Consider the following 19640-nt stretch of genomic DNA (forward strand, 5'->3'; position numbering starts at 1 on the left):
TGGTGCAAGTGAGCGTATGAATCGAACTATTCAGGAGAAGGTTCGATGTATGTTGTCTTATGCTGCATTACCCCATGGCTTTTGGGCAGAAGCCGTGCAAACAGCAGTTCACATTATTAACAGGTCGCCAAACAAGGCTTTGGAGTTGAAAGTGCCAGAAGAGGTGTGGTCTGGCAAGCCACCTTCATATAAGCACTTACGTGTATTTGGTTGCGAGTGCTTTGCTCATGTACGCAAAGAACTACGCACCAAACTGGATCCAAAGTCTATCAGATGCATCTTTATGGGTTATGGTGACGAAGGTGAAATGGGGTACAGATTATGGGATCCCGTTAAACGGAAGATTTTACGCAGCAATGATGTCATCTTTAAAGAGGATAGTGTACACAAGGAACCCGTGCAACCTGTGGAATACAGGAGGGTTATTTATGATGATGTTGGACAGTAAAGAATGCCCATTTATATGCAGCAGCAGCCTGCTGCAGATCACCCTGTTCAAGGGGGTATACAGGCTGAAAATCAGCCAAATAATTTTGCCAATGATGCACCACTGGATGTGTCAGCAGATGGGGCTGTAGAACAGCCAGATATGGTGGTACAGCCACCCGTCATGCATGAAGAACAGGCTGGACAGCAGCCTAATCCGGAACATTTTGTTAGGAGGAGCACCCGTGCACAACGGCCTCCTACCAGGTTTGTTCCAGGAGCCAATAATGTGGCTGATTTTATCATGCTGACAGATTGTGGTGAGCCTTCCAGCTTCAAGGAAGCTATGGGAAGAACGGAGAAAAAGAAGTGGGAGAAAGCCATGCAGTCAGAAATGGACTCCCTACTTCAGAATGATACATGGGACTTGGTGCAGTTACCTGCAAGCAGAAAGGTTTTGCCATGCAAGTGGGTTTACAAAGTCAAAGTGGATTCAAATGCTTTACCTAGGTATAAGGCCAGATTGGTTGCCAAGGGATTTAAGCAGGAGAAGGGCATTGACTTTGATGAGATCTTTTCCCCTGTAGTCAAGATGACTACTTTGAGAGCAGTGTTGGCTCTTGTTGCTCATGACGACATGGATTTATGTCAGATGGATGTGTTAAAGAGAAAGAGCAGCTTGTGTGTAAGCTCAAGAGGAGCTTGTATGGACTCAAGCAGGCGCCAAGGGAATGGTACAAGAAGTTTGATGCCTTCATGCAGTCCCAAGGGTATCATAGGTGTGAGACCGATCATTGCTTGTACACTAAACGGGCAAAGGATGGCAGTTTGATGCTTCTCATTCTATATGTGGATGACATGCTTATTGCCAGTAAATCTCAGCATGAGATTAGTGCTTTGAAGAAACAACTGCATAAGTCTTTTAACATGAAAGACTTGGGTGATGCAAATCATATTCTTGGCATGCGGAGTACTCGTGACAGGTCCAAGGGACTTTTGTTTCTGTCACAAAAGGAGTATATTGACAAAGTACTGCAGAGGTTTAAAATGGAGGGGGGGAAGTCTATTAGTACCCGGTTGCCTCCACATTTAAAACTCAGCAGTAAGGACAGCCCCAGATCAGATGATGATAAGGCTGAAATGGCCAAGGTTCCGTATGCATCTGCAGTTGGTTCTTTGATGTATGCCATGGTTGCCACTCGTCCGGATATTGCTTTTGCGGTGGGAGTCATCAGCAGGTATATGGCAAATCCAGGCAAGCGGCACTGGGAAGCAGTGAAAGGTGTCTTGAGGTATCTCAAGGGTACCAAAGACTTGTGCATATGCTATGGTAGGCAGGATGCATTGGTGCATGGTTTTACAGATTCAGACTATGCAGGGAATGCAGATAACCGGAAGTCTACTACCGGTTATATTTTCACATTTGCAGGAGGTGCTATATCATGGGTGTCTCGGTTGCAGAAATGCGTTGCACTGTCAACCACTGAAGCTGAATATGTTGCAGCCACTGAGGCCTGCAAGGAAGCAATATGGCTTACTCGGCTGGTGGGAGATTTGGGCATTACAGGAAATATGCCAGTTTTGCATTGTGATAGTCAGAGTGCTATCATGTTGGCAAAGAATCCGGTCTTTCATCAGAAGACCAAGCACATAGAAGTGAAATATCATTTCATTAGAGAGGTACTGGAAGACAAGCGACTTGAGCTTGTGAAGGTGCATACTGATGATAATCCTGCAGATTTGCTCACTAAGAGCTTGCCTACAGAGGGGTTTGCACATTGCGGCCACATCATGGGATTAGGATGAGACCATTCTTATTTTATGGTCTTGTATACAGTAACTGTATATTGCTGTAATTTTTATTCTTTTCTCCTCTTTAGGCACATTGGCCTTTAGGTGGGAGGTTGTTGGGGTAAAGGCACATTGCCAACCCTTCATTAAAGATAGGACACCTATGACTGTCTTAAGATAGTCATAGGGCAAACCTAATCCTAATAAAACAAATGAGTTTGTGGTGTGGCTCATCACTTCACACCCACACACCTTGAGTCTACTCTCTCTCACTCTCTTGCTCTTCTTCCCCCTTCAGGCCCCTTCACTAGGAGGACCTCTCCGCGTCTGGAGAACTCCACAATGTCTGAGTAGAGATCTAGATAGGGGGATACCCCCGTGTCCTCGCGAAGCATCCGTGCGAAATGTGACATCTCTGGAGGAAAATAGCAGACTGCAATAAAGAGGTCGCGTGTGGAGGGGCGTCGGAATCGGAGCCATAGGTAACGGGCATGGGCATCCCGTCTAACCACGGATGTCAAGCTCGTGAGCGCTGAGCGAAGGAGTACTGCAACTCCGCCTGACCCTCGGACCCCCCCAGTATATCTGGTCTCCTCACGGAATACTGACTCCCAGGTATAGCCACTGACCAAGGGGAGAGGGCGCTCGGGGCTGTCATGTGTCTCTGTATAGAAAGCGATGTCGCGTCCAGTGTATGACTCTGAGAAGTTCTCAGGGTCAGACCAGAGGGTAGCATTACAGTTCCATACGGTGCATGCCAAGGGTACTATGTGCTGAGTCTGAGTCTCATAGACCATGTCTCCCTATTTGGGGGGGGAGTCAGCTACCATGTCTGGAGTACCTGGTGGGGCTCGGCGGCGGGGGCCAACTAACAGACGGCCATCTCGGACGACAGCCCACTTCCCCTCCTGACGGGCTACATCTCGCTGCTGAAGCAGGGTGCGCCGCTCTTCCACCTGCATAGGTGTGAGATCCTCATCCATGAAGATAGTAGGGTGGTCCCGTAGTGTAGCACGCTGCCTGAGTGCTGCAAGTCGAGCCTGAGTATCCTTGAATCGGATGATGAGTGGCTGTGGGCGCGTGGGATCCCGTCCTGTGCGCCATGCATGCTCGATCCCATGCTCGACAAGGCCGAGGGTAGAGGTCACAAAAGCAGTCGCGTCCGCTAAGGGGGTGAGTGAATCTGCGCGGGGGATACCTCGCACTCGGATGTTGAGAGCCTTACTGGCCCTCTGTTCCTGCTCGGCGATGGTGGCTGAAACTGCTGCTTTGGGTGCCCGTCTCGCAACGTCCACCCATCTGGTAGTCTCCGCAATAGCAGTCTTGATAGTAGCGATCCGCTCCTCTACCTCTGGTGTAGTGCGCGGAGCCGCTGTGACTGTAGCAGTGAGAGAGACAACCTCCTGACGGAGGTGAGTGATCTCCTGGTGCATGCTCTCAATAAGCTGGTCTTGTGCTACGGTGTGATCCCGTAGTCGATGTAGCTCCACAAAGATGTAATCTATCGTCTCAGGTGGGACCCGGGGGGGTGCGAACTGGGACATGGCGTATGGCTGTGGAGGCGTGGGCGATAGGCTAGCTGTATATGGCAGAGGAGTGGAGAAAGGCTGCTGGGTGAGGGGAAGGGGGGACATAAGAGTGGTGGAGACAGAAGGAAGCTGTGTGGGGGGTGAGGGACTGTGACCCTCTCCTGTGGGGGGCAGGCTGAGTGGTATAGTGGTGGGGGGGGCAGTGATTGGAGTAGAGATGATGGCTACGGGAGAAAGAACTGCATTGGTGTCCATTGCACCCGATGTTTTCAGGGCTGGTTGGCTGTCAATTGCTAATCCACTCCTGGAGATGCGCTTTGTGATCTCTCCCACGATTGGCTTCGGAGACTGTTTGGGTTTGTGGGCCATTGTAGGACTTGTTTAAGTGCACGATTTCCAGGGGAGGCAGATCTTGTGCAGCATTGTTGTAGGGGTGCGTAGGACTGCGCAAGGCCAGTGGCAAGCCAAGGCTTGCAGCAGACAAGGGCCCTCAGACCACGGGAAGGTTGCGGGAGGGTGTGGGGCAGAGGCTACGGGAGGGGGGGGGGGCGAGAGGGGCAGCGGGGGGGGCGCCGAGGGCAGCGAGAGGGGCAGCCGGGGGGGCGTCGATGAAGGAAATGGAGAGAGTGAGAGCTAGAGAGAGTGAGAGAGTCGAAAGCTAGGAAGCTGTAGTTGCAAAATAGAGTGTAAAGAGTACAACACAAAGTGAGTAGGATAAGGTTTTGTCGTAGTGACAAAACCTTAGTAGTCACTAACCATAGTTAGTGAACTAACTGCAGTTAGGGGGAAAAACCTCTAAATGAGGGAAAAGTGCCCCTAACTAACTTATTATATTACATTGGTCACTGCTGAATTATATCTATAATTCCAACACCCCCCTGCAGTGCCAATGTCATGTACAAGGCTGATCAATCACCAAACGGATATATAAGTTTAGGGCACTGCGAAATGCCTCAAACTTCTCACGTGGTAGTGCTTTGGTGAAAATATCTGCAACGTTGTCATGTGTGGACACAAAGATCATACTGATCTCTCCTGCATGCAACTTCTCTCTGACGTAGTGATAGTGAACCTCAATGTGCTTCGTGCGAGCATGAAACACTGGATTCTTTGCCACTGCAATGGCACTCTGACTATCAGTGAGAATTGGAGAAGGACCCTCCAAAGATAGATGAAGATCAGCAAATAAACGTCTCAGCCAGACACATTCAACTGTTGCTGTGAAAGCTGCCCTGTACTCAGCTTCACATGATGAGGTAGCCACTGTAGATTGTTTCTTGCTCAGCCATGAAATGCAAGATTTTCCCAAAAAGAAACAATTGCCACTAGTGGACTGCCTAGTGTCATAATCACCAGCCCAATCTGAATCACTGTAGGCATGCATCTGCAAGTCACCCCCCCTGGGAAATAGTAAGCCAAAAGACTTGGTGCCTTGCAAATAACGGAAGATGCGCTTAACTGCCTGCCAATGCATAGTTTTGGGGCTGTGCATGTACCTGCTCACCTGAGATACTGCAAACTGAATATCAGGCCTAGTATTGCAGAGATATATGAGGCATCCAACAGCTTGACTGTAAAGTGTGGCATCAACTGATTCTCCTGCATCATGCATTGTGAGTTTCAGCCCCGGTTCCATAGGAGTAGATATGGGCTTACACTCTTGCATGTTAAATCTGTCCAAAAGTTTCTGAACATACTTGGACTGAGACATAACAGTGCCACGTCTCTCATGAGAGAACTGGATCCCCAAATAAAAGTGAAGCAGCCCCAAATCTGACATATCAAAGTGGGTCTGCAAATCAGTTTTGAAATCTGCAATTTTGTCGTCATTGGACCCTGTGAGCAGTAAGTCATCAACATAAAGAAGGATGACTAATATTTCCCCCCCATCCATCTTGATGTAGAGGGTGCTCTCAGTAGGACTATTGTGCAGCCCCTTGCTGGTCAAAAAGGCATGTATCTTGGCATACCATGCACGAGGGGCCTGTTTCAGCCCATATAAAGCTTTATTAAGCTTGCAGACTTGAAGTGCATTTGCTGTAATTCCAAAACCCGGAGGTGATTTGACATACACCTCTTCCAGCAAGTCCCCATTTAAGAAGGCTGTTTTGATGTCCAACTGATGAACATTCCACTCAAAATGTGCAGCCATTGCAATTACTGATCGGATGGTAGTCATCCGGGATGTAGGAGCAAAAGTCTCCTCATAATCTATGCCCTTTTTCTGAGCATAGCCTTTAGCAACCAGCCTGGCTTTATATCTGTCAATGGAGCCATCTGGCTTCCGTTTGACTTTAAATACCCATCGTGTGCCAATAGCATGTTTACCCTGTGGCAAGTCCACAACATCCCAAGTCTGATTTTTTGCAATGGACTGCAACTCATCGTGCATGGCATTCATCCAATGCACATTACCTTGTGCCTCTTCAAATGTGGCAGGCTCCTCTTCATCAAGGAGAGTACCTGCATATGCTGATTCCACTGAATTAGCACCTTCCATGTGCCTTGCTGCACTGCGAGTCCTGCCAGGTAACGGAGCATCAAGTTTACTCTCCCGGAGAGTCTGTAACAGCCAGTTTGGGACTGTTTTTGCTGCATGTATGTCTGCAATTTCTTGCTGTACCACTTGTTCCACTTCCTGTGGAGGAGGCATGACATCCCGTGGCGGAACTGAAGCATTTGAAGGTTGCTGTAAATTCTGATTTGGATCAGAAAAATCAGCAGGGGAACCCAAAGCAATGGGTAGGAACCCTTGAAAGACATCTTCTGAAGGTGAAGGCATTTGAAAATCAGCCTGAGTGTGAGCTGAATTTTCAGAAAATATCACATCTCTACTTACAATGATTTTGCGTGTAGCAGGATTGTAGAGACGATACCCCTTGCTTTCTGCACTGTATCCAACAAATATGCATTTGATGGCTTTATCTGACAATTTGTGCCTAAATTCAACTGGCACATGTGCATAGGCAAGGCATCCAAAGACTCGGAAGTGATCCACTGAAGGCTTTCTGTCATTCCAGACCTCAAAAGGAGTTTTTGTTTTTAAAGCCTTAGTGGGAGCCCTGTTCAAAATGTAATTGGCACACATCAAACCCTCTAACCAGAATTTATGAGGCATGTGTTTGCTTTTCAGCATACATCTGTCCATCTCCATGAGGGTTCTATTTTTCCTCTCAGCTTTGCCATTTTGCTGAGGGGTCAGCCTGACTGTGAGCTGATGCACAATACCCTTTTGTTTGAGGAAAGCATCAAATTCTGCAGATAGGTATTCTCCACCTCTATCCGTGCGTAATGTCTGTATCTTGAGCCCGGTTTCATTTTCAACCATGGCTGAAAAATGTTTAAACACTGTGAACACTTCAGATTTCTTTTTCAGCCCATAAACCCAAGTAAAATTGGAGTAGTCATCAATAAATGTGACAAAGTAGAGATGACCACCCAATGACGGAGTCCTCATGGGACCACAGACATCACTGTGTATATGCTGTAATTTGCGAACAGCTTTAACTGAACCATCCTTCTTGAAGGGAAATCTATGCATTTTACCTAAAATGCACCCTTCACAGGCATGTGGAGGAGGTATCTCAAGAGGTGGCAATGCATCAACCATTGAAAATTTTTGAAGTGTCATTAAGCTGTTGTAATGCATGTGGCCATATCTGGCATGCCATAATTCTGCATTTTGCATGGCAACTGTAGGGGTAGAAATTGCCAAAGCATCAGCTGCTCTTTTCTGAAAAATATCAAGCTGAAAAAGCCCACGCAGCAGAGTACCAGATAACATTAAGGCATAGTTAGCTTCCCTGTCCCGGACAGCACATTTGTCATCCTCAAAGATGACCTGAAATCCTTCTCTGTTAAGAGTGGACACTGAAAGGAGATTTTTGGTTATGCCAGGCACTTATAAGACATCAGAAAGTCTGAAAATTGAGCCATCAATTGCAGTGAGCTCAACTTCTCCTGTGCCACGTACTGAATATGAGGAGTTGTTGGCACAAGTGACTTTCTTACCAACAGGAGGTGGATGCAAGGAAGTAAAGAGACACTTCCTCGAAGTGATGTGCTTGGATGCACCGCTGTCAAAATACCATGTGTTCAGTGTTTCATCAACACTGAAAGCAGATGCATCTGAAGGAGAGTCAAAACTGCAAGTCAAAAATGCATATGTATCATCACTGCAAGAAGCTGTACTATCCCGAGCATCTGGAACAGCCAACCTAGAATCAGAAATGCAAGATAAAAAGGCATAATCTTGACCAACAAAGTTGGCTGCAGCATTCCCACTGTCAGATGCACAAGGGGCTGAATCTGAAACAGCCATTCCTGAGCTGTTTTTCTTTTCCTTTGCAATCCTTTTCCTGCATTCTGCTATGTGATGACCTGGCTTTTTGCAGTAGTAACTTTTGGGCTTGCTCGCATCACTTTTAGCCTTTTGTGAAGGCTGTCCTGACCCACTGGAAGGCTGATTTGCTGCTGTTTTTGCCTGTCCCTTTGTTTTTTATTTGAATTTTGAGAGCATGGCTTGTTCACCTGCACGTGAAGCCAAATTTTTCCTGGTCTGCTCTTCCTGAAGCAGAAGTCCTATCAACTCATGAAAAGAAAGAGGATTTGCACCCCCCCTCAATGATAAATTCATCGAAGTGTGAAAGCTGAGATAAGACTCAGGAAGAGAGTTCAGAGTGGTTGTAATCATCTCTGAATCAGGAATAATTTTATCTATATTTAACAACTGCTCTCTGAGATCCTGTAGCTTAGTGAGGTGGGCTGACATGGAGTCACCCTCCTCCATATGTGTATTGCTCAACTCTCTTTTTAAAAAAGATACCCTGGCATCATTCCGTGCTGCATACATGCTTTCCAAAATATCCCACGCTGCCCTGGAGGTCTTACACGACCGGATATGCGGAATGATTGATCTTTTCACTGAAAGAGAGATGCATGACAAGGCTAAGGCATCCCGTGAATCCCATCTCTTTTGCTCAGGAGTATTGACTGTAGCTGCACCAACAACTTGTCCTGCAGCTGCACCTTGTGCACGACCTCTTCCACCTCCTTGCTAAGGAGGGGTAGCAGGTGCAATATCTGCTGGTCGGATTTCATCTCCATTGACATAATCCCATAAATTGCGAGAAATCAGAATATTACGTACCATGAAACTCCAGAGGGAGTAGTTGGTACCATCCAATTTGTCTTCCTGTGAAAGACCACCGAACTGGAACTCATTCTGATTTTGATGGGCCATATCTGAGAAAGAGATTGAAGCAGATACAAAGCTGAATTCCCTTACTGGGAATAAAATGCACAACTCCCAAAAGACACACCCAAGCACGGGCTGTATATGCAACTTAGATTTTTGCACTTGAGCTGTCAGAAATCTGTCCAAGCATAAAACACTCTCCAAAATCTGCCAAAAGTTTTCCAAACACTCCAAGAAAGGCAGTATGTACTGAATACTCCAAAAAATGCTCTCCAAACACAAAAGCCCCAATTTGTGGCTAGAAATTGCAGCCAGAAAGGGGTAAAAATGCTAAAAGCCCCAAATCTGCAATTTTAATACAAAAGCCCCAAATTTCAGACTATATCTCCAATTTTTCTCCAGATGTAGCTCCAAAATTGCACAATGATTGCAATGTCTGCAATATGCAAAATGCCTCAAATATACTCCCAAACAATTGAACCAAACTATGGTTTTCTGCAAGATGTGCCTGCCAAAGAACACCTGTGGCTAAATGCAACTTGTGAAAATCTGCAAGTACAGATCTGAAAATGCAGAAATGCACACAAATCTGTAAAGAGTGCAGGAGGTACGGTACAGTACTAACTGTACGGTGGTACGGTACGGTACGGACTGTACGGTACAGATTGTGCGGTCAGTACGATTGTACGGTACAGATGGCGATGTACGGTACAGATGGCGATGTACGGCGCGGTACGGACGGCGCTGTACGAAATACTGCTCAGGTACGATGACCCGTACTGTGCTGTACGGCGATCTGTACGACACAGTACGGCGATCTGGACGGAGCAACGTCGATATGTACGGCAACCTGTACGGGAGCAGTACGGATGTTTTACGGGAGCTGTACGGAGGTATTGCGGGAGCTGTACGACACTATGCGTCAGGATTCCGTACAGTCGTACGGACTGTACGGACAGATTGGAGCGGGCTGGAGCTGGAGGAAAGGCGCTGGTACGAGAAGGAGCAGAGGGCTCAAAGGCCTAGAACCTGCTCTGATACCAAATGAAGGAAATGGAGAGAGTGAGAGCTAGAGAGAGTGAGAGAGTCGAAAGCTAGGAAGCTGTAGTTGCAAAATAGAGTGTAAAGAGTACAACACAAAGTGAGTAGGATAAGGTTTTGTCCTAGTGACAAAACCTTAGTAGTCACTAACCATAGTTAGTGAACTAACTGCAGTTAGGGGGAAAAACCTCTAAATGAGGGAAAAGTGCCTCTAACTAACTTATTATATTACATTGGTCACTGCTGAATTATATCTATAATTCCAACAGTTGAGGGGTAGCGAGGGCGTGCGGGGAGGGTGTCGAGGGCAGCGGGGAGGGCGTCGAGGGCAGCGGGGAGGGCGTTGAGGGGCAGCGAGAGGGCAGAGTCGAGGGGGCAGCGGGGGGGGCGTCGAGGGCAGCGGGGGGGGCTAGAGGGGCAGCGGGGGGGGCGTCGAGGGAGGGAGGGAGAGAGAGAGAGAGAGAGAGAGAGAGAGGGGGGCGTAGCTAGACTTGGGAACCCGGTTGCTCAAACGGATTCCTGGACATGTCGAGGGATCGGATTAGGCACCAGAGGTCACGCGCTTGGGCACCGAGTTGCTAGCGGGTAGAGCAACGTAGGTTCGCGAGAGGGCAGCGTAGGCTAGCAGATAGAGCGGTGTAGGTGAGCGGGGAGAGAGAGAGAGAGAGAGAGAGAGAGAGAGAGAGAGAGAGAGAGGGAGGGAGAGATTAACGTCCTGGGGAGACCTTACAGGCCTATGGGACAAACACACACCAAAAGGTGAACACCAAAACATCAATTATAGACTGAGAGTCTCTTATGAGTGTATATAGCACTCACAAAGTTATTATAGGTTAACAACAGTCTACTACCAACGATAATCGGCCTGCATTACATCAGTTTAAGACTGAGAGTCTTTAGGCTTGGATTTGAAGTCTCTTATAAGTGCTTTTCCATGTCTGTAAACAATCCATTTTCCTTCCTTTCGAGCATCCTTCACTTTAGCCAATTCAGTGGCCTTCATTTTGAGCTGAGTTGGGGTGAGCTCCTCCGCTATCCATATTTTAGTTCCTTTCAGCTTATTGGTTTGCTTAAGAATCTTGCTTCTTTTCATCTTGTTCCTAGAAGCATACTTTGGCTTGTGTCCCCTCTTGTAAGACAACTATTATGTCTTCAGTATGCCACTCTAGTTGTGGGGTTCTTTCCATGATATTTTCCAGTGTTTCCTTTTGAGTTCCTTCAAACCAGCCCTCTGGTATCCCTCATATGCGTACGAGTCGTGTATTAGCCACCCTCTTTTCCTATTCTTGTACTTCTTCATACACATCCAATGTGTTAACTTTAGTGTCAAGTGTTGTTGTAATTTCCTGCTTTACTGATTAGAGCTGATTTGTGACCAGGTCCTGGACTTTAGTCACCATCTGTGGTGTGCGTACTGCTGTATTGTGTATCTGCTGTACCTCATGAATAATTTCCTGTTTTCCTTGTGCTTCCCATGCATCTGTTTTCCTCTCTAAAGCTGCAAGTCTGAGCTTGAGCTCACGGATTTCCTGCTGTAAGTAATAAATATGCTCTTGTGGGTCTATCATGCGTACCATTCTCTTCTGCTGTAGATAGTTCTTTGCATATGGGGACGGCATCTTTGCAGACACATAGGGGGGAGGCGAGGGGAGAGCTGCAACGGAGGATTATAGTGCTTTTGTCGGGGTCGAGGCAATTGTCTTGATCTTGGGGAAGGCCACAGGTGTCTTGGCATCCCCATCCATAGTGGCCTGCATATATTCAGGCGCCCCTTGCTGTAACTGACCCCCAGGGTTGGGTTTTGGGGCTCAGCCTTTGCAAACCCTGGGGTTACGTGTCCCTTGCTGAGGCGGGGGTGACCTCTGGTGGCGGCGACTGCTGGCTGCTGTTGGCGGCTGCTGCTGGTGGCTGAGCGAGTGAGGGAGGCTAAGGCGGGGAGGCTGAGCAGGTGAGGGAGGCTGAGGCGGAGAGGCTGAGTAGAGGGGTTAGCGGGAGAGACTGAGAGGAGGGGCTAGCGGGAGAGAGAAAATGAGAGAGAGAGAGAGAGAGAGAGAGAGAGAGAGAGAGAGAGAGAGAGAGAGAGAGAGAAGTTATTATTGTCCTCGGGGGGCCAAAAATGACCCATGGGACCTAAATCATCAGTACAAAAATCTCCTCCGATGTGGAGGGGTCAAGAATTTTCAAGTTCTTGACGGCACGAAAAAAGACGGGTGACAAAAGATCCCAACGTTGCTGGAGGGGCAATGGTGAGAACTGATGAGAGCTGAGTGGTGTCTACTAGTATCTGCTGGTAGTTGCCCCTGATATGTGTATAGCTAGGGCATTCTAGGGCTACATGTGCCTCTGTCTTGATGTCTGTGAATCACAGAATCTGCAAACTTTGGCATGTATTGGCAAATTCAGCCAAGCTCTTTCTCTATTGCCAAGGTGTGTGATCGCGTGCGGAATTTGGCAAATATTCCCGTGATAGAGAAGAGGGATGGGAGTGCTGATGTATGGCTGAGCAGAGGCATCTGATGTCATGAATGATGACCAGCATAGGGGTTTTATTTGATCTTGGTAGTATTCTAACTTTGTCTTCGTTCTGCTGTCAACCATTGAGCCTATAGGGTGCATAGTAAGGACAATTGGAATTCTTGTAGATTGATCCTTTCAGGTGGCATAGTCAAGTATGATTCCACTTTCCATCTGCTGAACCATTTCCTTATGTCTGTCCCCCATCCTGGAGAGAGAGAGAGAGAGAGAGAGAGAGAGAGAGAGAGAGAGAGAGAGAGTTTATTAAAGTCTTCGGAAGACCGATGAGTCTATGAGACTGTGAAAATCCTGACACAAGCGAGCTGTGAGGGTGGAGCTACTAAACAAGCATCCACACCAATGCAGAATGAAAAAAAAGTCAGAATGGTAGTACTAAATATTGAGCACAACATAGTCATGTCGGTGGTCGACTACATATGAGTCACATCATCATCATCATCATCATCATCAAGAGGGTGGATGAGGCACTGGAAGCATGAAGTCAGCAATAGAGTGTTGTAGACCACTCGGTGCGGTCCTCTGACGTCTCCTGGTCATAGCTCTACGCCTAACAAGGGCTACAGTAACCCCTGTCAGCCGTGCTCCGACGCAAAACATGGAGGAAAAATCCGCAAGTGTAATCTGCGCGCCTATCCTCTGTCTGAGCTGTGGAGTTACTGGCTCTATGTCGTGATCATGTCGAGGTCTCTTCTCAGGGGAGTCCAGGTGATATGGCTGAAAGAACTTTGTGATAGAGCTCTTAGAGGGGTCTGCCAAGGAAGAGGTCTGCTCCTGTCTCCGTGATCGAAGTATCCTCTCGCGGTGCCAGACTACCTCATGAATCAAGCCTGCCAACCATCTCTGATCTGGATAGGAGAGGAATTGGGACAAAACCCCATAGCTATCTGTGAAGAGGTAGTAGAAAGGCCCTCGGATCTCATAGTAAACGAGACACTTGAAGATGAAGTGATTTTCTGTCTCAACCTCCTGCATGTCACATAATGTGCATAGGCGTGTCTCCCTGGGTAGGTGCTCTGCTGTGCCGCTCTCGATATAAGTCTATGTGAAGAGATCCGGAATTGGCTAATAGAGATCCTCAGTGAGTGGGGTAAGTGAATCTGCGTGTATTCTAGTGGGTCAATGAAACCCTCCTCTGTGATATGTAAACAATGATCTCTATAGAATTTAAGCTTCACTGGGAGTTCGCTCGGTCCCAACCAGGTCCGGAATGTGTGTAGCTGTAAGAGATCCTCATGGATTACCTGGTTGACATTGTGTGACATGAGGGGAGAAAAGGAAGCGTCCATACTGTACTGGAAGGGATGGAGTCTGTCCACGTGGAACCCCAGTCCCTCAAACCATCTCTCTGTGTGTGCATACCAGCATCTTTGGTCACCCCCTGTTGGGAGTGTCATAGAGGAAGACAATGCTAGCCATGGCAGCCTGCTGCGTCCGGAAGAGTAATCCCCATACTCTTTGACTCATACAGATATGTAATAACCTGAAATGCAGCATCTAGCTGTAATGGAGATGACCCAAACTCAACCTAAATGCTTTGGTGAGAAACAGATGGCTTACCGCGGATCATCCGTGATAGCATGAGAACCTGTAGCCGTTCCACCTGTGCCCACTCTGTATCCTATAAGTTTGGCCCCCAACAAGGGCTGCCATACATTCTCGTTGGGCGGACGACGGAGCCCATTGGTCCGTGGATCCTGAAAGTGCGAGCGGAAGCACTGCCTCTCTAGTTTGGCCAATGAAGCGTATCCTCTGCGCAAGCGTGCCTGCATCACGGGTCTCATAGTGAAGATGGGTTCGGAGAAGATAACCCAAAGGTACGTGTATGATGAAACTATCTCAACAGGTGACCCATTAAACGTGAACTCCTCCTGGCGCATGACGGCTCGAGATGTATTGAAGATCCTAACCTTTTTTTTCTTTCTCCAAAGAAAGGAACCTTCTATTAATGCTTGAAAGATTTCATACAAGACAGCAGACCCGAAGGTGTTGAGTATGGAAAAAACCAAAAAAGGATGAAAGAAAGAAACCGGCCTGTTCCAGAGAAACCCAACTCTGTGGGGGTCTGGCCATCCCCTGTTGCTCTTTGATCTGTCGTAGTAGTGTCTGTGTGCCAATGCATCTCCATCAAATAAAGCCCGATACAGACTTGGTCATGGAAATGGGTTAGTCGTGATAAAGGACCGAAGCCACTCCCCTCCAGGTAGAGACAGTGGTAGCGTCCTTAGATCTCGTAGTAGGCTGGGCAAACATAGGGAAAATGCTCCTCTGTCTCTCCGCCCAGCGTAGATAGCGTGCAAATCTGCTGCTCTCTAGGTATACCTACTGATCTTCCTGCCTTGATCCTCAGCTGATGCGACGAAACCCGCATTTGATCAATGGCAATCCTTAGTGCACGGGAGACTGACTCCTTTGTCCTCAAGATACTGGGGTCTGATGATGAATCCCTCCTCTAATACTCTTGAGAAGTGGTTGTGGTAGAACTGTGTCTTGGTGGGGAGCTCCTGCCCCCCCCCCCCCCCAAAAAAAAAAAGTGCAGGAAGCTGGAGGAGGTCTAACCATATGATACGTTTGATCTCATCTCGTGGGATCGGCTCAGCAGACGCATCCATGTTGTACTGAAAGGAGGGAAGTCTGTTCATGTGGATACCGTGCTTGGCAGGCCATGTAGATATGCATGCATACCATGTGTCTGCCCTGCTCTCTGCTAGCCGTCTGGATGAGTCTAGGGAAGTCTCCAGTGGGGTAAGTCCCAGACTCTGGATGAAACTCTGGATGAAAGTCACTGTTTGAAAGATGGCATCAACCTGGAGAGGTGTCATGGCGAACTCTGCCTGTACTATTTCATGTGGGACTTAGGGCTTACATCGGATCATCCTGGACCCCAGCGTCACCTGTAGCTGCTCGAAGCTCCGCCAGTCTTTCCTCGGAAGATTGCATCTCCAGAAGGGTGCTGCACACATGGCATTGGTGCACCAGTGTGTCAAAAAGCCAGCCCTTCGTCGTTGGATCCTGGAAGTGTGTGTGGAAGCACTATCGCTCTAGTCTAGCCAAAGCACTACGCCCTCGTGTGAGCCGTCCCTGGGCTACATGGGTCATCGTGAAGATGGGTCCTGTGAAGATTGCTCCCAAATATGTGTACGACTGCACTATCTCCACTGGCTCGCCACGATAGGTGAAATTAAGTCGGCGAATCACCGCTCGTGAGGTGTTGAAGATCATTACCTTAGTTTTCCCAAGGTTGATTGCCATATCTCTCTCTCTCTCTACAGAACAGCTCTAATGTCTCCAGATCTCTACAGAACAGCTCTAATGTCTCCAGATCTCTTTGTAGCCCCCCTCCGCCGAAGGGGATATAAGGATTATATCATTAGCGTATAACAATATGTGTATGAGGACATCACCCAATAATGAACCCTCGCTCCCTAGGCGATCCCTGAAAGACGTGATTTCATCGATGTAGAGTCCAAAGAGAGTCGGCGAGAGAGGGTAGCCTTACTTCACCCCAATTGTGCTCTCGACCCAATTCGATAGACCGCTTGGAGCATGGATACTACCTCTGACTGACTCATATAAGCTCATCACATCCTAGATCAACGCCTTTGGAATTGCATCTCGTGTAGTCTTCTGATCATACGGGATCATGGGACAGTGTCGAAAGCCTTTTGAAAGTCTATGAAACATGTGTCGACTTTCTGATGTCTGAACCTCGCCTCCTCAATGACAGCCCTCAGAGTGAAAATGTGGTCTAGAGTAGAGTGCTACCTCCTGAATCCCGCCTGTCCTAGTGCTTGTTGCCCTTGTGCCTCTGTATGACTACTGATCTCCCTCTTTAGTACCGATCCTTAGATCTTGGCCAATGTGTGGCCAATCATGAGGGTGCGATAGTTCCCAGTGTCCATGAGGTCTAGTGCTTTTGTATTGGTATGATAGTGGTGGTGCTCCATGCTAGTGGGAAGCCGTGACAAACTGCAAGGTTAAACGTATGTGCAAGAATCGGTGCTAGAACCTCTTGCCCATGTGCGAAATGCTCTGTCTGGACGCCCTCATGATCCTGATCTTTCCGGTTGTGGAGCCGGCGAAGTGCAGCCCGCACATTATGCATAGTGAATAGATGGCAAGTAGTGGGCCTGGGCATAGAGGACATGTCTGACAGTGTCTGCCTTGGGATCATATAGAGAGCATGCATAAGTGTGCCACACTTCTGGATCAGTGATGGGGATGAGTGGCTTCCCCTCCGAAATAAGTCCCCATTCAGTGGTCGGGTGTCCTTCCGCGAAATGATCTGATGATCTCATCCATCCTGTGTGTGACGAAAGCTCTCTCTTGCGGCGTGTCAGCCGTTGAAAGATCCAGTTTGCCTCATGTGACGTCAAGTGCCCCAAGGCTCGCTCCTGTGTGAGGTGGGCTCAGATCTCTCTGCACTCATCATCAAACCAGGGGTTTTGAGGCATCTTTCCATCTCGTACCCGTGAAGATCAGGTCGTAGGAAAGGATCTCGTGGCAGCATCCTGAGGGTGGCTGAAGCGTAGGCGAGGTCTAAATTACCCTCCAGTAGGGCCGGAAGCTCTCTGGCTAAGTAACAAAAATACACTAGTTCAAGGGCAGGATCAAAGTGGATCTGGGTATAGGCTGCGGTAGGAACTCTCCCTGTGACTGGCGTAGTAGCAAGAACACTGAAGGCCAGATATGAGTGGTCGGCTCCGAATCGGGGGTGGGTAATAGTGAGGTCATGTATCCATGAGACAAAAGCCAATCGGCCCATTAGGTAGTCCATTGTGCTAGTCTCGGCTCCGAGTGGGGGGGGGGGGGGAAACAGTGAGGTCATGTATCCGTGAGACAAAAGCCAATGGGTCCATTAGGTAGTCCACTGTGCTTTTCCCGCCTCCATGTGGGAAACAAGTGAAGCCCCCAGATGATGGCCATCTCTGAAGGCCATTGTAGATGGTGAGATCGTGAACAGCTCCCAGCTCAAGCAGGTGTTGTTGGTATGCTGTCACATGTGAGGTATCTGCAGAATGTCTCAAAATCCCAAGCTCTGCTGCATCTAACTCCGACATCATATGGGGGTCTCTCTCATATGTGAAGTCAAGTAAGCCCACTTGCCTATCCCTTGTCCTTGCATTGACATCCCCCAAAAGGAGGGTGTGTCCCTGTCTGGAGATCTCTATGATATCTTCATGTAACGTCTCACAAGGGCTGTGTCCCTTTGTAGTGACATCATGAGCATATGATGACGTGTCTGGAGGGAAGTAGCATACTGCAATGAAGATCGGTTGGGCATCTAGCAGCTGTACTCGTATCCACATATGGCGTGCATGTTCCTCTCTTCGTACCACAGATATGAATGGTCTCAAGTGTGTCTTGAAAAGGACAGCTACACCTCTAGAGCCTTGTACTCCACTCTCTCTCCTCTGTTCTCTCCTATATGAGAGAGAGAGAGAGAGAGAGAGAGAGAGAGAGAGAGAGTTGTACTTTGCACTTTGTTTCTTTCCTTGAAGGAGTGGGAGAAACATTTTTGCTGGTCCTCAAACTAGTATTCCAAGTACTTTGTTTCATAGGCCATTTTGGTTTTCTGAGCATGTTAATACCTTCCTTTCTTCCCCCTTACACCCTCTATGTCTCATGCTTTTTAGCTCTCCCTGTAGTATTTGAAGTATTTTGTCCATAGGCCATTTCAGTTTTCTGAAGATGTTTATACCTTTCTTGCCCCCCCTTACATGCCCTTCCTTCCTTGCCTTCTTTTCATTATTCTTAATGTCTCGCTTATGTTTCAAAATGTTCATTTGTCTTGATATCTCAGTAGCGTAGTAACTTTTTTGTTTTGACTTGAGTTAATATGTCCAGATTATCCTAACATTTTTTGATTGTCACAGCTCTTGCAGCAATTGCATTCAGAGAACATGCTTGGCTATAGGTTCCCGATCGGATTAGAGGAGCAAATTAAGAAATGGGATGTTGATACTATAAGGGCCTTCCATGAACGTTGGTACTTCCCTGCAAATGCAACTCTCTATATTGTGGGAGATATAGGAAGTGTTGGCAGAACCATCGAGCAGATTGAAGTAAGTCCTTTGTCCTCTCTAAATAACCAATTTTGGCTTTCTAAATACAATTATAAGGATTCATGGTGGGGGTTGGTGCATATGAAAGTTGTCTAGGGCTTCTGAGACACTCCTTATATTTATAAGTTTGGCAATAATGACTGAGATTGTGAGTCCTTCACTTAATTAGAATATCATATATGTACAGTTAATGTTGGTAGCGAATAATTACTTCTGTCCTGTTTCATTCTTGTATGGGTGAATTTTCTGGTTTTCGTATGGACTCTATTTTGCCTTCGACTGAGGGCATGTATGTGTTGAGATTTGCAAGCAGCAAGACGATGATGCACTTTGGAGGATGAAAACCTTCTTGTTGGGTTCGATGGTTGTTATTACTGTTTTGATAGCTGATACGTGCTGGTGTCTTATCTTTACTAACTCATCTGTACTTGTACCCGCAGGCTGTTTTTGAAAAAATTCCTGCTGGCCTTGTTCCTCTCTCCTCAGAACAGCCACCTGTCACTGCTGCCCCTGCTGCTCATCTTCAAGTGCCAAGGTTGCAAAGCTTTCTTGCTGGATCTGGTCTTCTAGAGCCATCTGCAACTTCACCTCTGGCGCAACCAATAAGAAAGGAAAGGCATGCATTGAGGCCTCCAGTTAAGCATGAATGGTCTTCACCACGGCCAGGAGAAGTAAAGAAGCCTCATATCTTTCAACATGAGTTACTGCAGAGTTTCTCGATGAGCTTGTTTTGCAAGGTTAGTATAGCAGGTCTTCTACAGAGTTTTCGTGGAGGTCTTGTGAGCTTTTGTGCAGTTGGGTTGTGGTGCAAGTCCTCCATATTTCTCTGTGTGTCTGATATGTGTTGATATGTTGATATTTGCTATTCTTTTCAACTGTAGAAACCTGTCCAAAGAGTGGGGAAATATTCTGACTTGCGAGATGTTCTTATGAGGAGAATTGTCCTTTCAGCATTACAATTTCGGATCAACACTCGCTACAAGGTGAGTTGCTATATATAATATCTTTGTGAAGAATGATTTTTGTTTCATCAGTGTCGGTTGTTGTCGACTGCAGTCA

The 19640-nt window shown here is 47.5% G+C and overlaps 1 protein-coding gene across 1 annotated transcript in view; it reads left to right on the forward strand.

The window, feature by feature from the left end:
- LOC147882472 (Insulinase (Peptidase family M16) family protein) overlaps positions 1 to 19640 on the forward strand; it is a 178827-nt gene that overhangs the window by 91495 nt on the left and 67692 nt on the right. The window contains exons 7-9 of the mRNA XM_087401054.1: positions 18393 to 18581; positions 19022 to 19318; positions 19463 to 19564. Of these exons, the coding sequence (XP_087257180.1) occupies positions 18393 to 18581; positions 19022 to 19318; positions 19463 to 19564 (588 nt within the window). The remainder of the gene's footprint in view (positions 1 to 18392; positions 18582 to 19021; positions 19319 to 19462; positions 19565 to 19640) is intronic.

This window comes from Dipteris shenzhenensis, chromosome 29 (genome assembly GCF_047967505.1).
Source record: "Dipteris shenzhenensis isolate YYH24624 ecotype China chromosome 29, Dip_SZ_1.0, whole genome shotgun sequence".
Classification (NCBI taxonomy): Eukaryota; Viridiplantae; Streptophyta; class Polypodiopsida; order Gleicheniales; family Dipteridaceae; genus Dipteris; species Dipteris shenzhenensis.